This window comes from Gossypium hirsutum, chromosome A09, assembly GCF_007990345.1.
Source record: "Gossypium hirsutum isolate 1008001.06 chromosome A09, Gossypium_hirsutum_v2.1, whole genome shotgun sequence".
NCBI lineage: Eukaryota > Viridiplantae > Streptophyta > Magnoliopsida > Malvales > Malvaceae > Gossypium > Gossypium hirsutum.
Genome location: NC_053432.1, coordinates 66,813,906 through 66,830,468, shown reverse-complemented (window position 1 = coordinate 66,830,468; position 16,563 = coordinate 66,813,906). Strand labels below are relative to the sequence as shown.

Below are 16,563 nucleotides of genomic sequence, written 5' to 3'. Positions count from 1 at the left end.
TTTTTTCATACATTTGGAAAATCTATCCCATGTACCAGACATACTTGCAAAAATTTAAAGAATCTGGGTATCATAGGTATAAAACGGCCACTGAAATGGTAACAAAGAACACAAGCAAATCCTGTTTTCATTTATACATCACCTACATCCATCGCAATTCAGAATAAATAAATAAAAACATTATCAGCTTTGCTGCATTTCCTGAATGAACATATCTTTTTTTAAGTATAGAAAGCAATAGAAGCATCCCATGAAGAAACCTGTTTTAACCAAAGATGGATCGTTGCTGGTCGCCACCAGATTTTGGTCAATAGAACATGTGTAATACCATATGGAAGTTGCAGCGACTCCAACTGACCTTGCTGCAAAATCGAGTAGTTTGATTAACCTATAATTTTTAAGGCTGAGATCGATGCAGTTAATGAGAGGGTTGGTCAATCCACTAGTTATGCAGAAAATTTCGCAGTGGTTATCATGTTAATGCTAATCTAAAAGAAACCACAGAACCTTAAGTTCACGAATGGTTTGCTGATTCCCGTGTAGAGAAGTTTGTGGGTTAGTCCATAGAGGTTCCAAGACTGGAAATTACAAAATGTGGAGGAATTGGATACCCGGGAAGGAGCTTCAGCAATTGAAATTTGGATTGTGAGTACTTAAAAGACCCAAAATGGTTTTCTGCGTTTGTTCCTTGGCTTTAAGTTATTCAAAGCAAGGGTTGTTGAAGTATGGTCATATTTGGTACAAGATTGTATGTTCTTGTAGAATATTACAAACTTTTTCCTGCACAAACTGAGGCTCAGTGTTGGCCATGTTTTACGTCAATTGGTACTTTCTGTGCAATATATTTCCATCGTGAGTTGAGGCTTCCACAAGCCTCGGTTTTCAGACAATTAGTTTTTCTTTTTATTCAGGTAAATATCCGATTGTAGCAGATTGCCTACCTTCTAACCTTTCTTGATAAGAGAGGAAAGAAAGCAAATTGTCTTCGCTGGAACTTTATCTCCCTTATTAACTACTTGCCAATTACCAGCAAGAAACACTACACGATGTGAACCTTTCGCGAAGAGAGACATAAAAAAAAAAATTACTTAGTACTCGAGTTCTTCTCAGGCTAACAATAATAACACCGCTCATCCACCACCTGAGCAAGACATGCTTTGCCACTCTACATTACTAGAGAAACCAGCTTTCTGTATCCTCGAGAATACTTTTGAAACCATATATCTTCTTTTTTGCTTCATCATCATTGCTGGGCACACTGCACCCTCTGGGCACCGCCATGCATATCTTCATCTTCCTCATAAGCTTCCTGCGCTGCCTGCTGCTGCTTCCTCCTCATCTCCTCTTCAATGTTCACATCATAGAGCGTGGTCTCCTCACACTCATCTAGCTCCATATCACTCAACTGAGAGGTTGGTTTTGGAGGCAGGATGGCCTCAAGTGCCTTAACCTGATCAGGGCTAAGGGAATCAGGGAATTCAACAGTGAACTGAATGTACAATTTACCCTTCATGAATGGCCTCTGGTATAATGGCATCCCCTCATCATTGATTGCCTTGCAAGAATCTGGAATAACAAGTTTTACAAACTTAAAACCAAGCAATTGGTAAAAAATCGCCTTGAGATTACTTACTTCCAAGAACTTACCAGGCTTCACAACCTCCCCAGGGTTCGACTTGATTAGAAGTTGTCGACCGTCAAGATGGGTAATAACAAATTGAAAGCCACACAATGCCTCAGTAAGAGACAACGTATGTTCCAAAAATAGGTCTTCTCCCTTCCTCTTGAACTTCGGATGGTCCTTCTGCTGAAGGACAAAGACTATATCCCCAGTAACAGTCTCAGGCTGCAAAGTGCACCAAAATCCAACCAATTAGTCAAGAGACCAGGTGCATACGCTAAAATGTAATTCTATCAAACTAAACATACCGCTTCATCAGCTTCGCCAGGGAATGTTATCTTTTGTCCATTCTGCATACCCTTCTCTACAATGACTTCCAAAACTTTCTTCTCTTGAACAACCTTTTCACCCTTGCACTGAGGGCAGCGGTCCTTGTCATTGATCGTCTCCCCAGTACCCTTACATTCATTGCAAGGATGTTGCATTTGCTGAATCATGGAGGGGCCAAGCTGCCTGATTGAAACCTTCATCCCAGAACCCTGGCAACCAGGGCACGTCATTGAAGCTCCAGATTTTGAACCCTTGCTGTCATAAATAACACATTCCACATAAACAAATAATGCAGAAAACCAAACATAGAAAAGAAAAAGAATTAAAAAACAATATTACCCATTGCACTTGGAGCATATCACGTTCCGGGAAAGAGAAAGTTTCTTTGAAGTCCCAAGGTAAAGGTCCTCCAGTGACACCTTCAGAGGATGTACTACATCCTCTCCCCTTCTCTGTCTTCTACCTCGACTGCTACCACCTAATCATTAACAATAACACCATCATTCAAGTTTCAACCATATCCTACTTCCCTTAGAACTAGTTCAACAACATTTCCCAAATTCCTAAAACAGTGTCGACTGATCCTTAGGTGGAGTAAGAAAAAACACCTGTGTTTAAACCTTCGTCGAATACAACTCAGGCTCAATCTCTAGACAACTCCTGCCGCTACCCCCTACCCCTATTTTTATAATATATCCTTAGTAGTAAGATTCTCTTTCATCAGGTTTCACTAGTGCACCAAATAAGCTGATGTATTAAAAAGAAAATGACCACATACCAGATTTTGACTGCAAGTTGTAATGATCCCAACATCATTAAATAAAATAACAATGTTTTCAAGATTCTTAACCTATTCCTAAATCAGTATCTTCTTAAAAAATCATACATCTTTAATTTTAAATACGGTAACTGTTAAACTAAATCTCTTACCTCCAAACGGGCTACCACCAAAGAAGGAGGAGAAGATGTCAAACGGATCATGAGCACCGGCACCACCACCCATTCCTTCCTTGAGTGCATCCTCACCATACTGATCATATATCTCACGTTTCTCAGGATCGCTCAATACCTCATAAGCTTGAGCCAACTCTTTAAACTGCCAATCAAACAAAAACCGAAAAAAAAGAGGCAGCAGAGTTAACAATAAAATCATTAAACCCACCATCAATCAAAAAGCAACCCATATAAAATACCCAAAAATGAAGAAAAATGTTCTTACTTTTTCAGGATCACCGCCTTTGTCTGGATGGTTTTTAATGGCGGCTTTTTTATAAGCTTTCTTCAAATCATCCTGGGAAGCGTTCTTCGAAACACCCAGAATCTCATAGTACCTGGTGTTATTACTCTTCTTAGGTGCTCTTCCGAACATCTTTTGATCTTTCTTAAGTTTTAATCTATTCGGATTTTTTCGTCAGTTCTTGAGAGAAAATAACCGATATAACAGAGATGCTTTGGAGACCACAAGAAAAAGAAAGAATCACTCAAATTGCTTGAGGGAAAGGATTTGGGTTTGGGATATAATTTATAAGAGAGATTGTTCAATGGATGACTGAGATTTAGAGAAAATAAAGAAGGCTCCAGAATTCTCTACCTCTGTTTTTTTCCTTACCTTTGGGACGAAGTAGAGAAATTAAAATAAAATAAAATAAAAATAAATACATTGGAAATCTAGATGGTTCTTTCTCTTCAACCGCGGGACTTTCGCTCCCACTTTCCCTTTTCCCATACTAAATTTTATTTTAATCTTTTATTTAATTTTTTATCTAAAATAGATGAATATGCTCGCGGACGGCCACATAAATAGTATATCGATAATTAATTATTTTTTAAGATTTTAAAAATATAAAAAAGTTAATATCCACATATATTTATAGTAAAATTAATATTTATTAATTCTTTTCTTCTATTTTGAATTAATTTGATATAAAAAACATAAATTTAAAAATTAAAAGAGTTAATATAATTAAAATAATTTTTTTAAAGTAAATAATTAAATTAGTCATTATACCTTTTTTATCTTAATTTTATTTTATTTTTTTATTTTTTAAAGAATATTCATAGAATGGATCAATACGTACTTACCTACTTGAATTTAATAAATTACGCCTACTTGATACTTAAATTTTTTTTTACTTAACTGATACCTAAATTTGGAACTCATAAACTAATTTCATACATTTTTTAGGTATCATACTAACACCGTTAAAATATGTTGACATATTTCTAAGTTAGCTTACGATTTATATATTTTAATATCAATTAAATAAAAAAAAAGATACGCCAAGTTCAAGTATCTTCGAATATATTAACTCTTTTAGAATTCAACAAGTGCTATTTTCAACCTAATTAATTAAATCATTATTTCAACCGCTTAAAATTTTATAAAAGATCTAAAGATATATAAATATAATTATAAATATAAATAAATTACAATAATATAAATATTAATTAAACATTCTAAATTAAATTAAAAATTATTATTATTCCTAAATCATAAACGAAGTGTTAAAAAATTGAAATTAAATCACCAAAACAAGACATTAACAATATTATACTGTATTGACTATTGAATTGAAATCAAAGACACTTACAAAAATTTCACTCAATAAAAATTGATTGAATCTTTACATACAGGTTGGCAACAATCTTCATGGGTATGCCAAAGTAAAAATCTAAGACAATTATAGAAGAATGCCTCGCCAAAGATATTGGTAGCATCTCCAAAAATACAAGTTTTCCAACAATGACATGAAATCAGTACTCAATTATCCTGTTGAGCATCTGGTTTCATATTGATCAACATTATGGGACATATAAATATGAAATATAGATAAACTCGAATCATCTATCTTAACATCGCTAAATTTAACACATATTTATTGTATTCCTAGTTGAACAATGTACGTTAATCTTATTTCAACACCATTATCATCATTCAGCTCAATTGCAATACACCTAAGTAGATTAAATGACAATAGAAATCTATACGTTAATTTCGATAATCTCTTCCAATTTTTAGCTTAGAGTTTTCTATTATTTTTTTTCATAAATTCATCCTGGTTGATGTTTTTCTTTAATGCCATGATTACAAATGAGCAGATTCAAATATGAACCCAATTTTAGTGTAACAAATTTGCTTGTTGTGATAAATAACTATGAAATATATGTTACTTATCTTGCACACCAAAATTCAATGTTTTTAAAATTGAATTGATAGTTAAATTGGTCAATTTTTTGTCTAAGTGATCCAAAGGATATAAATTATTAAAATTTTTTAAAAATAAATAAAATTATAAAATTATAAAAATCAGTTCAATTATTGTTTCAACTGGTTTTTAGCATGTTCAATCGACTCATATGTGTTCATGGTCAATTAATTTTTTACCTTTTATTAGATCGATGACCAGCCATTCCCATTTTAACAATTTCGTCTGGTCCGATTTAGATAACATTGCTAAAACTTGTTTAATATAACAAAACAAAAAGTAAATATGAAAATATTATCACATACATATACCACTAAATATACCAAAACTAATACTGAGTTTATGAGTTGAAAATTAAAATAACATATTTTTTTGAATATATTATTCAGACATGATATTAAAATAGAAATACTAAAACATATATAATATTGAATTTTTAAGCATAAAAATATGGTTATTGATGTGGGAATCAATAATGGAAAAGACAGAAAGAAAGGAAGTAGTGGGGTTGAGGAAGGCCAGTCCACTCTAATAAGAGTGTAAAGTAAGAAGGCTGAGAACTCAAAGGGGAAGGTTGAGGACTATAGGGTTGCTATGAATGCTTAAGGGTCGATCCCTAATGCATCATACTGAAGGGTATATATAGTGGGGGCCTCTTGTCCAGTGTAGTAAACTTACTACCAATAAGCCATTGTCATGGAACGCATTGTGGGGATGTACATAATGGTACAAGGTTGTTTTGCTCAAGTAGGGTCATTGGTCAAAGAGTGTGTTCATATTAGAAAAGCGGGTAGTTTGTTCATAAAGGCAGGTGAACAAGACCATTCGAAAGGGAGCGGATATTCCGTTTATAGAGATGATTGACATGACCAAAACTATTCTAAAAGATCAAAAGGCTGAATGGAAGTAGGCCTTTCGAGACTTTGGTTATCTGATGACTACTCGGGCAATGGAGGGCAACAAGCTACTTGTGGGTGTTTCTTAGGTGATTTGCTATGTTATCACGTATCCAAATTCGAAATGATATAATAATGATAAAGTAAGAAATAAATTACTTTAATCAGATTAATTAATTTAGGAATTATAGTAAGTACAAATTTCAATTATGAAAACGAAATACCAAATTTCCAAGAGTGGAAATAATCCGACGACTATGAGCAATATTTTTTCAAGTGCAAGGATGAAAAACACGCATTGCAACTTATAAGCAAGAATACTACAACCGAATTTGAAACACAAATTAAAATGTTGGAAAAAAAAATCAAACAAAACTAGGATTCACAAAATATTGAAAAATACGTTTTATAACCAATAAGACTAAGCTTGGGATTCCTGAGAAATTGAAAAACACTTCTAGCAAAAATGTTTTATTGAAAATGCCAACTAAAATTTTAAAAAATAACCTTTTTTTTTAATATAGCATGCTTCATAGTGCTATTTTGTCATTTCCCGAAACATTTACTAAAGGGTGATTTTAGAAAGAAAAAACCCTAATTTCTAGTAATTTTATTAGGCAGAAAATATTGTTCTGGCTTTTAAATTTCATGTGTTGAATTAGAATATTATAACACATTCATTTAACTTTTAAGTAAGAGGTTTAACATACTAATTAGCCCCTAAACTTGCAACTTTTTTATATTGGTCCCTAGATGTTTTTTTGGATCAAATTGACTTTTTCACAATTCAAGAGTCAAGAAGATCTTTCGCAATTGGATATTTCACTTTTAGTTTTTCATATAGATGTGTTAAGTTGTCAATTGTCAAGAGAATCTTTCGCAATTGGATGTGTTAAATTTTCAATTGTTACATAAATGAGCGTCTAAGACAAATTATATTTAAATTTTAAAACAGCGACAGAACTGACTAATAACATTCTGACATATGTATTATAGACATCATTTGTAATGAATTATATAAATTCATATAGTTACGAATAGATAATTATATAAATTGAACTTCTTAATAAAAATCAAATCAAATTTCAAAAGAAATTGATTAGACTGACTTAGGTTATCATAGACGAGAAGTAGTGATTATAAACATCCTTTGTAATAAAGAGAAAAAGATTATCCTCAAGCAAATATCAAGTAGCCATTGATTCTAATGATTCTTAAACCAAACAATTAAATTTCAATACTTGGATCCCAAAAAAATTTTTACACAAACTAAGAACATATTAATCATCCTTGTATGAATGGTTAGCTTTAGCATCATAGTAAAATTTTCATCTTTTGTCGAATAATTATCCTCCATTTCATCATTTTGGGATAGCAAAATTTATCTCAATATTGTTTTTTTTTTAATGGATGCTTTGATAAAGTTTTACTAGATGCTTAAACATACGATAAATATGAGACTAATGCATTTTCATACCATATTGGTAGCATGAATTTTCAATAATTTTCGAATATTTTAACCACTATTTTCTTGTTTTTTCTTATTATTCTTTTTGTAGTGATGAGAAGTATCACTATTATAACCACCATGATAACAATTATTAATATGTCTCTAACCACATCCTCAATCACAACGGCAATCACGATCTCTATATTTTAATTTTTCATAATTGTTATGTATTGTTTACATTCAATTCAGAGAATGAAGCCTTTTTCATTAGAAGGCATGAGATCATTTCAAAATACTTTTTAAAACCTTTTTCACAATATTGATGCTGTAGGAGTACATATATATTTCAATCATAACAAACTTTAGAGATTATTATTGTTTTCTAATGGTCAAATCATTCTTTCAAATTATTATACAATTCAAAAGTCGAGAGAATTTTTTGCAATTAGATATTTCACTTTTAATCATTCATGTAGATGATAATCATAGAACTTCCACAATAATAACTTTCTCATAATTATTTCAGTCAAGTTATATATTCTAAGCTAACAACTAAAGTGAGAAAGCACTATTATTCATATCTATTCAAACTTAAATATAGAAATATGATCCTCTAAATCTATTAAAACTCAAAAAATATAAAGGATGCTATTAAAATCTTATAATAACTAAGATCAACCTTGTAATTTAATCAACATAACAATAAAATACCCTAGAAATATTTTATGGAATATTAATTAGAGACATCACATTATCCTATTTACTATAATCAAGATTTCCATAGAAAATTTCATCCGCAAAGAATCAAATAGCCATCAATTGTGTCATATGCATTTGGATATATATTCAATACATGTATATTTAACTTTTTCTAAGTTTTTCATACCACATATCCAAATGTTGAGTCACTAGTGCCACAAACAATAATCTAATAATCTAATAGGCAAAGTAGTACATTTGGTAAAGGTCACCAAATAAAATAAAATATTTAAAAATGACTACTACTTTTTAATCATATCAATTACATATGTTATGAAAGATATACATATTTAAGTAAAAATATTCAATTTGTTCATTCTTCAATCTTATTTAAAGTATTGGATCATAAATAAGCATTCCATAAAATATATAAAACATAAATTCATACTTATTGTCCGTTTGTTTACATGTAAAAGGTTTGACGGAAAATGTAAAAAATATTTTCTTGTATTTGTTTCACAAAAAATAATTTGGTCAACGGAAAATGGCTTATCCTTTTGAAAAGCATAAATCATTTTTTGGGAAAAAAAACTCCTCTATAAGTAATTTTATTTTTATATAAAAATTAACACATTTTTAAATAAAAAATACTCACTTGCTAGTCATGCAACTAAGAAAATGACATTGTAATGAAGTTGAAATTTAAAAAATATTTTTAATATATGCAAAAACAATGTAAAATATAAAATTATAGATATAAAATAAACTCAATTAAACAATGAAAAGATAAGAAAATCTCAAATGTATGTTTGTTTTATTGAAAACAATTTTTATGAAATATTTTTAAGAAATATGTCAAACAATAAAAAATATTTTCCACAAATTCATCCAAACATTAGAAAATATTAACTTTTCTAGCAGCGTAAGTCATTTTCTAGAAATCATTTTTCAGAAGTCATTTTGAGTTAAACAATTATACCCTTAAATACGAAAAAAATCATTTTAAATTTTTTACATTAAAAATATTGAAATTTTGAAATTTTTCAAGCACGCATAGAAATCAAAGTGTTGCTTTAGCAAAAATATTGTATGCCTAGATTACTTGTTCTACAATAGAATATTAAATACTATAGAGCAAGTACGGATAATTAGTTATAAAATAATAAGAATAATAATAGAAAGAACATAAGAATAATAAATAATAATAAACTAAAATTTCTATTATTAACATTTTCTCTTCTTTTTGAAAGTAATAATGTAGAATGGTATCATGTTGGTTAGTACTACCGTTACAAATTTGGAATCGAGAGGAGACACACGTCCCGTGATTACCTCTCGTCGTTGACACGTCTGACAACGACTAAACCAAGAGCAACGAAACGGCACCGTTCCTTTACCGTTTAAGTGTTTTTAACCCACTCCCACTCCCACTCCCACTCCCACACGACCCTCCCTCGGCGTGCTTCAGCCGATTCCGGTCCTCACAAATTCTAGAGAATTTTTTTTTTAAAACCCCACCTGAGAGTCCCATTTCTTCTTTATGTTGATCCCTTTTGTGAAATTTGACTTTTTTTGTAGGGAAGAAAAAATAAGAATTTTGACTGAGGATTGACTTATTTGACTGATTGATCGATTGGTAGATCATCATAAATCGAAAGGTTTAAAAAGGTACTGTTGCTTCGTTTTCAACTGTTTTTTTGGTTATCTGACGCTGATTCAGTGATTTTCCTTCTTTTTTTGTTTTCTGAACAACACTGAAAAGTTTACTAGCTTTCGAGTTTCGAGCTCCGCAATGAAATTTGCAAGATCTATTACTGAATTGGGGAGTAATTATTACGTCCAAAAACAAGAATTGGGGAGTAATTATTGCAATTTATAGTGATTAGTCTTTTAATTGGACAGTTTATTAATTGAAGGAATTAAAAGTTATCCATGAATGAATAATGGGAATAAATTTCAGGTATTTCCTTTTTATAATTAAGAAAAAAAAAAGATTACATGGAAAATGTGAATTCTTTTAGTGTTTCTCTCTCTCTCTCTCTCTATATATATATATTTATATATATAAATTTTGGTTGCTATCTTACTAATGAGATGACAGCGGTTTGCAGGGGGTGCTTGAAGTGAGAAGGTTGATGGGAAATTTATGGTTGCTTTACTTAGAATTAACCAATTGATAGTCTTTTAAAGTAACCGAGGTCCTTCTTCTTCAACCCAAGATTGAAACTTGAAAGGTTAGTTGATAATGTCTTTGGATATTGTTAGTGAATTGAAAATGGTGATTCCTTCTCTCTTTTTTCCTTCATTCAATAATTACTCCTTTGACACCATTTTCTTCCCTATATCTACTTGTTTGATGCTTCCAATTTGTATGGCCACCGAAATTAGGGTTCAAGTGACAGTTAAAATGGAACTTAGGCATGCTATTTGTGTCGGTAGTACATAGTCGAGGCAAATACATTTTGGAGTCTTATCCATCTCATAATTCAAATTGAGAATTTGACTGCACCCAGGGCCCTGAGAACATTGGGCAATTCATGTTGTGATTAATGCTTTTGTGATTTATGTATTCAATAATTTGTTTATTATTGATAGTCTGGTTTCTTTCAATGTGTAAGGAATTTTTACCTTTTCATAGCTCATGAAAGGATTGACCCTTTCTTCTAGTGCTAGTTATGATTTAATTTTGTTCAGTGCTATCCTTTTGTGGTAATAGAGGAATTTTCTTCGAAGTGGATAAAAGAAAGGGATGCTGTATATGAATCACTCACATATTCTTCTGAATTATATGTATCCGCAGGATTAATTTGGAAAACCAGTAAGGATATGCAAGAACAAACAATTTTTATTGGAAACATTCCTTTAATGAACTCCCTCGGAACTTCTATAGTAAATGGAATATACAGAATTATGATCAATCAAATATACTGATTTTGACTACTCTTTCTTGAATAAATCATGCTGATCATGTTGTGAAATGGTATTCATTTTTGTAATAGCTCAACACTTGTTACATTGATTCTTGGTTGTGTGTCTTCCACATTGGATCAGATATGTAGGAAGTAGTATCAGGCAAATTGTTTGTCTCATTGCTTAGCATTCTTTTATGTTTTCATTTCCTATATAGTTTGTGAAGCATCATTATTGACTGCAACTATAGGATTGATTTTTCAAGCATATTTTCCTTGCAGGTCTGCTTTATCTAATTCAGTTGTCATTGTTGGTACCATGGGTGTCTCAGGAAAATGGATCAAAGCATTGGTTGGCTTGAAAAGAACAGACAAGTCACAATCCTCGGAGAAGAAAGAAAATGTCAGTATGACTAACTATATATATTCTAAACAGTTTCTCCTATTTTGGAGGTTTAGATTGGGTATGTTATTGTGTAATATCACGTGTGCCTCTTCAAAATGAAGTGATGTCTTATTGTCTCAAGTTATCTGGTACAATGGAAAGGGGTGTTTTATGGGAACTTACATGCAGCAATTCTCCTTGTTAGTCAAAAGAAATATATGATTTTGTTCTCTTCAGCCATCCTAGTCAATGATGCTTTATGTCATTATCAGAATAATTGCACCTTTTTTTATGCTTCTTTCTATTCATCTAGTCTTATTGTGGCTTGTAGAAGGCAAACATGAGTCGATAACTGGAATACAGCAGGATTTGTTGCTTAAAACCGTACTGTAAAGCTTTGTAGTTTCATTGAAAGTGATAAGAATGTGTGATATAAGTGTGGGTTTTGCAGATATACTTTCAATATCAAAGATCAATGTCAAAAAAATGTTTAGTAACAATTGAGAAAAAACTTAACCTGGCTACTGCTTAATATAGGTGGTTATTGGGATTCTGGTCTCATGGAAATAGCAAGTCTGACAGGTGAAGTCGTCAAAGTTGGATATTTTAGAATATCCTTTGTCTCGTGTTTGCATGTGTGTGTTTGTGTATATTATTTTGGCACATTTGTAAGTTAGTGCTCAAATGTGATTGATCTAAAGTATACCTCCATTTAAGTATGTTTTTACTTAATACATTTTGCTCTTTGGTTGTTACAGAGGGCAGCTACTAGCAAATTTCGTCACCGAAGGAAGCATTCCATTGAGTTTTACACAGATAAACTTCAAGAAGAGTTGGATCAGAATGCTGCTTCACCAGCCAGAGATGCTAATACTCATGCAATTGCAGATGCTGCTGGCTTCCCCTCTGGTTCACTTGAAGTGCGTGATGTAGCTCTTAATGAACTTGTAATGGAAGAATGGGCTGCCACAAGGATACAAACAGCTTTCCGTGGGTTTCTGGTATTGATTCCACCTTTTTATCTCCTAGCTATGTCAAATGAGAAGTTAAAATCCTCTTTCTGTTCCTAGTTGTTTGGGATGGTTTGCAGAGTTTCATAAAGTTCAATTCAATACTTGTGCTTTTGATTTAACCTCCTTTATCTTAATAAAGAAAGAGCTACTTCTAGGAATAAGTTAAAAGAATTTCCTTAAAATGTAGAAAATATTTTTATTCTGGGAAAGGGATAATTGGCACTTTCAAAAATGAAATAAGGGGCCAACAACATAATGAAGCTGTGGTCAAACCTCTTGTTGGCGCCCTAAAGACCAGGGTTCAAACCCTGGTGTGCCCAAAATTCTTTTTGAAATAAGGGACAAAAAGAATGGGTTGGATGGTGTTGCTATTTTTTGTTGGATCTATAGTGAGTTCATTTCAACAAGCACTCCTTTTCATGTATTTTATGCATCCTGTATGTGCATATGTTTGTGGATGTGATTTGTCTATGCTAATTGGTATAAGGCAGTACAGTAGGTCTAATCATTGATGCCTAGTTTAGATTTATTCATGTTATATTTCTTTTCCTTTTTTTTTTATCACACTATAAACTGAGGTTACAGTTTGAAGGCTCTTTTTTAAAAATAAAATAAAATTTATTGCATTTCTTTCTAGTTGCATGGGTTACAAATTTATTCATGACAAGAAAGGCCTACCTTCTAATGATTTTCCCTTTACCTGAACTATAATTAAATAAGTAATTTTAATTCACAATTCTTTCAAGACTGCTGGAATTGAAATGTATATTACTTAAATGTCAGGCTAGAAGAGCACTCCGAGCCTTAAAAGGATTGGTCAGACTGCAGGCCCTGGTGAGGGGTCATGCTGTAAGAAAACAAGCTGCAATGACCCTTCGCTGCATGCAAGCTTTGGTGAGAGTTCAGGCTCGCGTAAGAGCAAGGCGTGTTCGACTGACATTAGAAAGTGAAACTGCCCAACAGAAACTTCAGCAACAACTTGCAGATGAGGCTCGCGTTAAAGAAATAGAGGTGAAAAACATTAAATTCTTATTTCATTATTCCCATAAATTGGCACAACTATTTGTTCACATGCGCTCATGAAATAGAGTTCAATTCATGCAGGCATGTTTTCTGTGTATTTCTGTTGTGTGTGTACTCATTGTTTTAAGATTTAATTTTAGGATTCTGATGTGGCATCATATTATTCCATTGTGTAAAGCTGATGAATTACATAACTTTTGTGAGTCAAATCTCATTTAGAATGCAACTGACTAAAGTAAAAATATTGTAGCTTGTAAACCGGCACAAGAGCGATGATAAGTTTTCTATGCTAGATTTTATTATGTAGTTGGGACTTTAGAATGAGGTTATCTATTCTTTTCTCATATTTGAAGCATAGATGTTGGTGGTTTGCTGAATGCGTCATGTGGTTTCTGATTAAATGCAGGAAGGGTGGTGCGATAGTATAGGATCTGTTGAAGAAATCCAAGCCAAGTTACTAAAGAGGCAGGAGGCTGCAGCTAAACGTGAGAGAGCCATGGCTTATGCTCTGGCTCATCAGGTAAGATATGATAATCTACCACTTTTATTGATAAAGCAGCAAATTTTACAGTCCTGTGAAGCTTTTATCATTTTAGGAATGAATGTTCTACCCCTGAAAGCTGTACTCAGATTGCATGAGGGAGAAGGCGTTTCCAGTTTCATAATATGTTTCAATGGAGTTGAATTGAAATTTGTCATATCAGTTGAGTTAGAAATGGTAAAAGGTATAGCAATAACATGCTCAAGCATGCTTTTATGGTAGTTGGAGCTTCAAGCCTTTTGATAGTTCTTGAACCTTCTAATTAACACTCTTGATTGTCTTTCCTACTTCTGAAGTAATCTCCACTTAAAAATTTGATGATCAAGATATTTCTGTGCTAAAACTTTGTTATCTTTAGTACCACCATATATGATATATCTACAGTTTATTTCTTCAATAAAGCATGTGTTTTTTGCTTCAATTTAGTGGATTTATTCAAGAACTCACTCTAAGGGACAGGTGTCCTTGGAATGATAAAGAGAGCAAGCTGTGTGTAAATACTTTTCTTTTGACCGAAGGAGAAGATATAGGAAGAGGAAAGAGAAATGGGTTTTGGATACTTAGGCTCTCTAATTTTGCTTCATTTCCTACTTCGATTTTGTTGGCTTCTTGAGAAGTTGCCATAAAGTGAAATCACATAATAAATAGGAAAATTCTATTTTCTCCAATCTGCACATATGGCTAAACAAAGTGAATGGCAATTAAACAGAATCCGTATTTTGAAGTAAATTCATGCATTTTTATCTATTGAGTGTTAAATGTTTATTTTTTACTTTTTACTTATCAAAAATATTGTTTGATTCTTGCCTCTTGATAATCACAACTGCATCTTGTCCACCAGTTCCATCCAAATGTGGAAACTGTTCTTACATTATTATCATTCTTTCCTGCTTTCTTAAAGTTCTGAAGGGTTGAATATCTGTTGTTAACAGTTCATTTTTTATATCGGTAAATTTTGTTACCTGGTCAATGTCTCATCTCACAAGTCCTTGTTATTAGCATCAACCTCCTCTGACAGTTGATGTTGGTAGCCAAAATCTTGTGACAAAAACTTCTACTAATCACCTGGTTCTTTTATTGCCTGATACTGCTTAAGCCCTACTAATCACCTGATTGTACTGTTGTTTTAGAATCATGTCAATGGCTGATCTCATTCAAGCTAGTGTTAAGAGTTGAGATCTGTTTCTGCAGTGGCAAGCAGGATCAAGACAACAGTCTGTGCCTGCTGGATTTGAACCAGATAAAAGCAGCTGGGGTTGGAACTGGCTGGAGAGATGGATGGCTGTACGTCCATGGGAGAATCGTTTTCTCGACATTAATCTTCGGGATGGAGCAGTGGCCTGTGAGGATGGTTCTGCAGAGGGGAAGAATGGTGCCAATTCTCAGATAAAACCTGCTACCAAGAAGCCAGCTGCATCAAATCTTCATGCTAACCTGTCAAATCTAAAAGTAGGTCCATCATATTCAGAAGGGAGTGATTCTCCACCTGGTAAGTCAGCAAATGTGGTAGATGCGGTCAATGCATTATCTTCCAAGCCAAAATCCAAACCAATCATTGAAGATTTGGGTGAAGAAGCTGGCTCAAAACCTGTTTTTACTTCAAGATCTCGCAGCAATCCTAAGGAGAGGTCCATAAAATCAGATAAACTGGTGAAAAAGAGATTGTCTCTACCTAACAGTGGTAAGTTCTCTCTCTGTTGTCCACAATATATAGGTATATTCTCCTCGATGTAAACCATTTTACTGGGTGGAGTGGCAATTGGTTATGCTTATTTGTTGCCTATGGTGAATGCATGATAATTTTCAACCCTCTGATCCCTGATTATTAACATTAAATTTTCTGGTTCATGCTGGCTGTTGTCAAAAGAATTGCTTGATGTAAGAATGTTGCTCTGACACATTATTCCATGAAGCCCAATGGATATCACTGTTGTTCATTGTTCTATGTTTATGGCTAATGTTAGGTTTGTTCTGGTTCAATAGTGCATAACGACAGTGTCTCTCGTGCATTCATTTTGCATTTTGCTAATTTATTCTCACTGTTTTGATTTGAGCAGGTGAAGGAACCGGATCTCAAACCAGCAAGCCAGGCAAAACTGCTGCAAAAGTGACACCGGGCTCTAACAAGGCAATAAAGGACAGGTCCAAGTCCAACGGATGTGGGGACTCAAATCCTACAAAAAATATGGCACAGGCCGTTGATCTGTAAGGAAGTATTTGTGATGACAAACCTGTTGGGGCTGCCATCCACCCGGGTCTTGTTATAGTGTGTATATACTATATTATATATATATTGAATTACAGCACGAGATGTTATGGCTTTATTTTCTTGTCATAAAATTGCTCCATCTCCGTGGTAGAGTTGAGATTGGTTTGGCTTGGCTTGATTTGTCATGGGAATAAGCCAATAAGGTCAGTAGATTTCATGTGTTAATGTTGTAATCAGTTGTGATTAAATGTTACGGAATGTTTAAGCCATCCTTCTTAGAG

General features: G+C 32.9%; 2 protein-coding genes across 2 annotated transcripts; one reads left to right on the top strand and one right to left on the bottom strand.

The window, feature by feature from the left end:
* Positions 1–1,073: 1,073 nt before the first annotated feature.
* On the bottom strand, positions 1,074–3,721 carry LOC107889230 (dnaJ protein homolog). The gene is made up of 6 exons (XM_016813586.2): positions 3,171–3,721; positions 2,882–3,047; positions 2,291–2,429; positions 1,930–2,206; positions 1,648–1,846; positions 1,074–1,566 (listed from the first exon to the last, which is right to left on the bottom strand). Exons 1-6 carry the CDS (start codon positions 3,318–3,320, stop codon positions 1,244–1,246), a joined length of 1,254 nt encoding a protein of 417 aa, XP_016669075.1. The 5' UTR covers positions 3,321–3,721; the 3' UTR covers positions 1,074–1,243.
* A 5,807-nt stretch (positions 3,722–9,528) lies between these two features.
* On the top strand, positions 9,529–16,551 carry LOC107889228 (protein IQ-DOMAIN 1). Its single transcript, XM_016813583.2, has 8 exons — positions 9,529–9,870; positions 10,314–10,436; positions 11,394–11,514; positions 12,255–12,497; positions 13,293–13,520; positions 13,939–14,052; positions 15,265–15,754; positions 16,131–16,551. Exons 3-8 carry the CDS (start codon positions 11,431–11,433, stop codon positions 16,280–16,282), a joined length of 1,311 nt encoding a protein of 436 aa, XP_016669072.1. The 5' UTR covers positions 9,529–9,870; positions 10,314–10,436; positions 11,394–11,430; the 3' UTR covers positions 16,283–16,551.
* Positions 16,552–16,563: the final 12 nt, after the last annotated feature.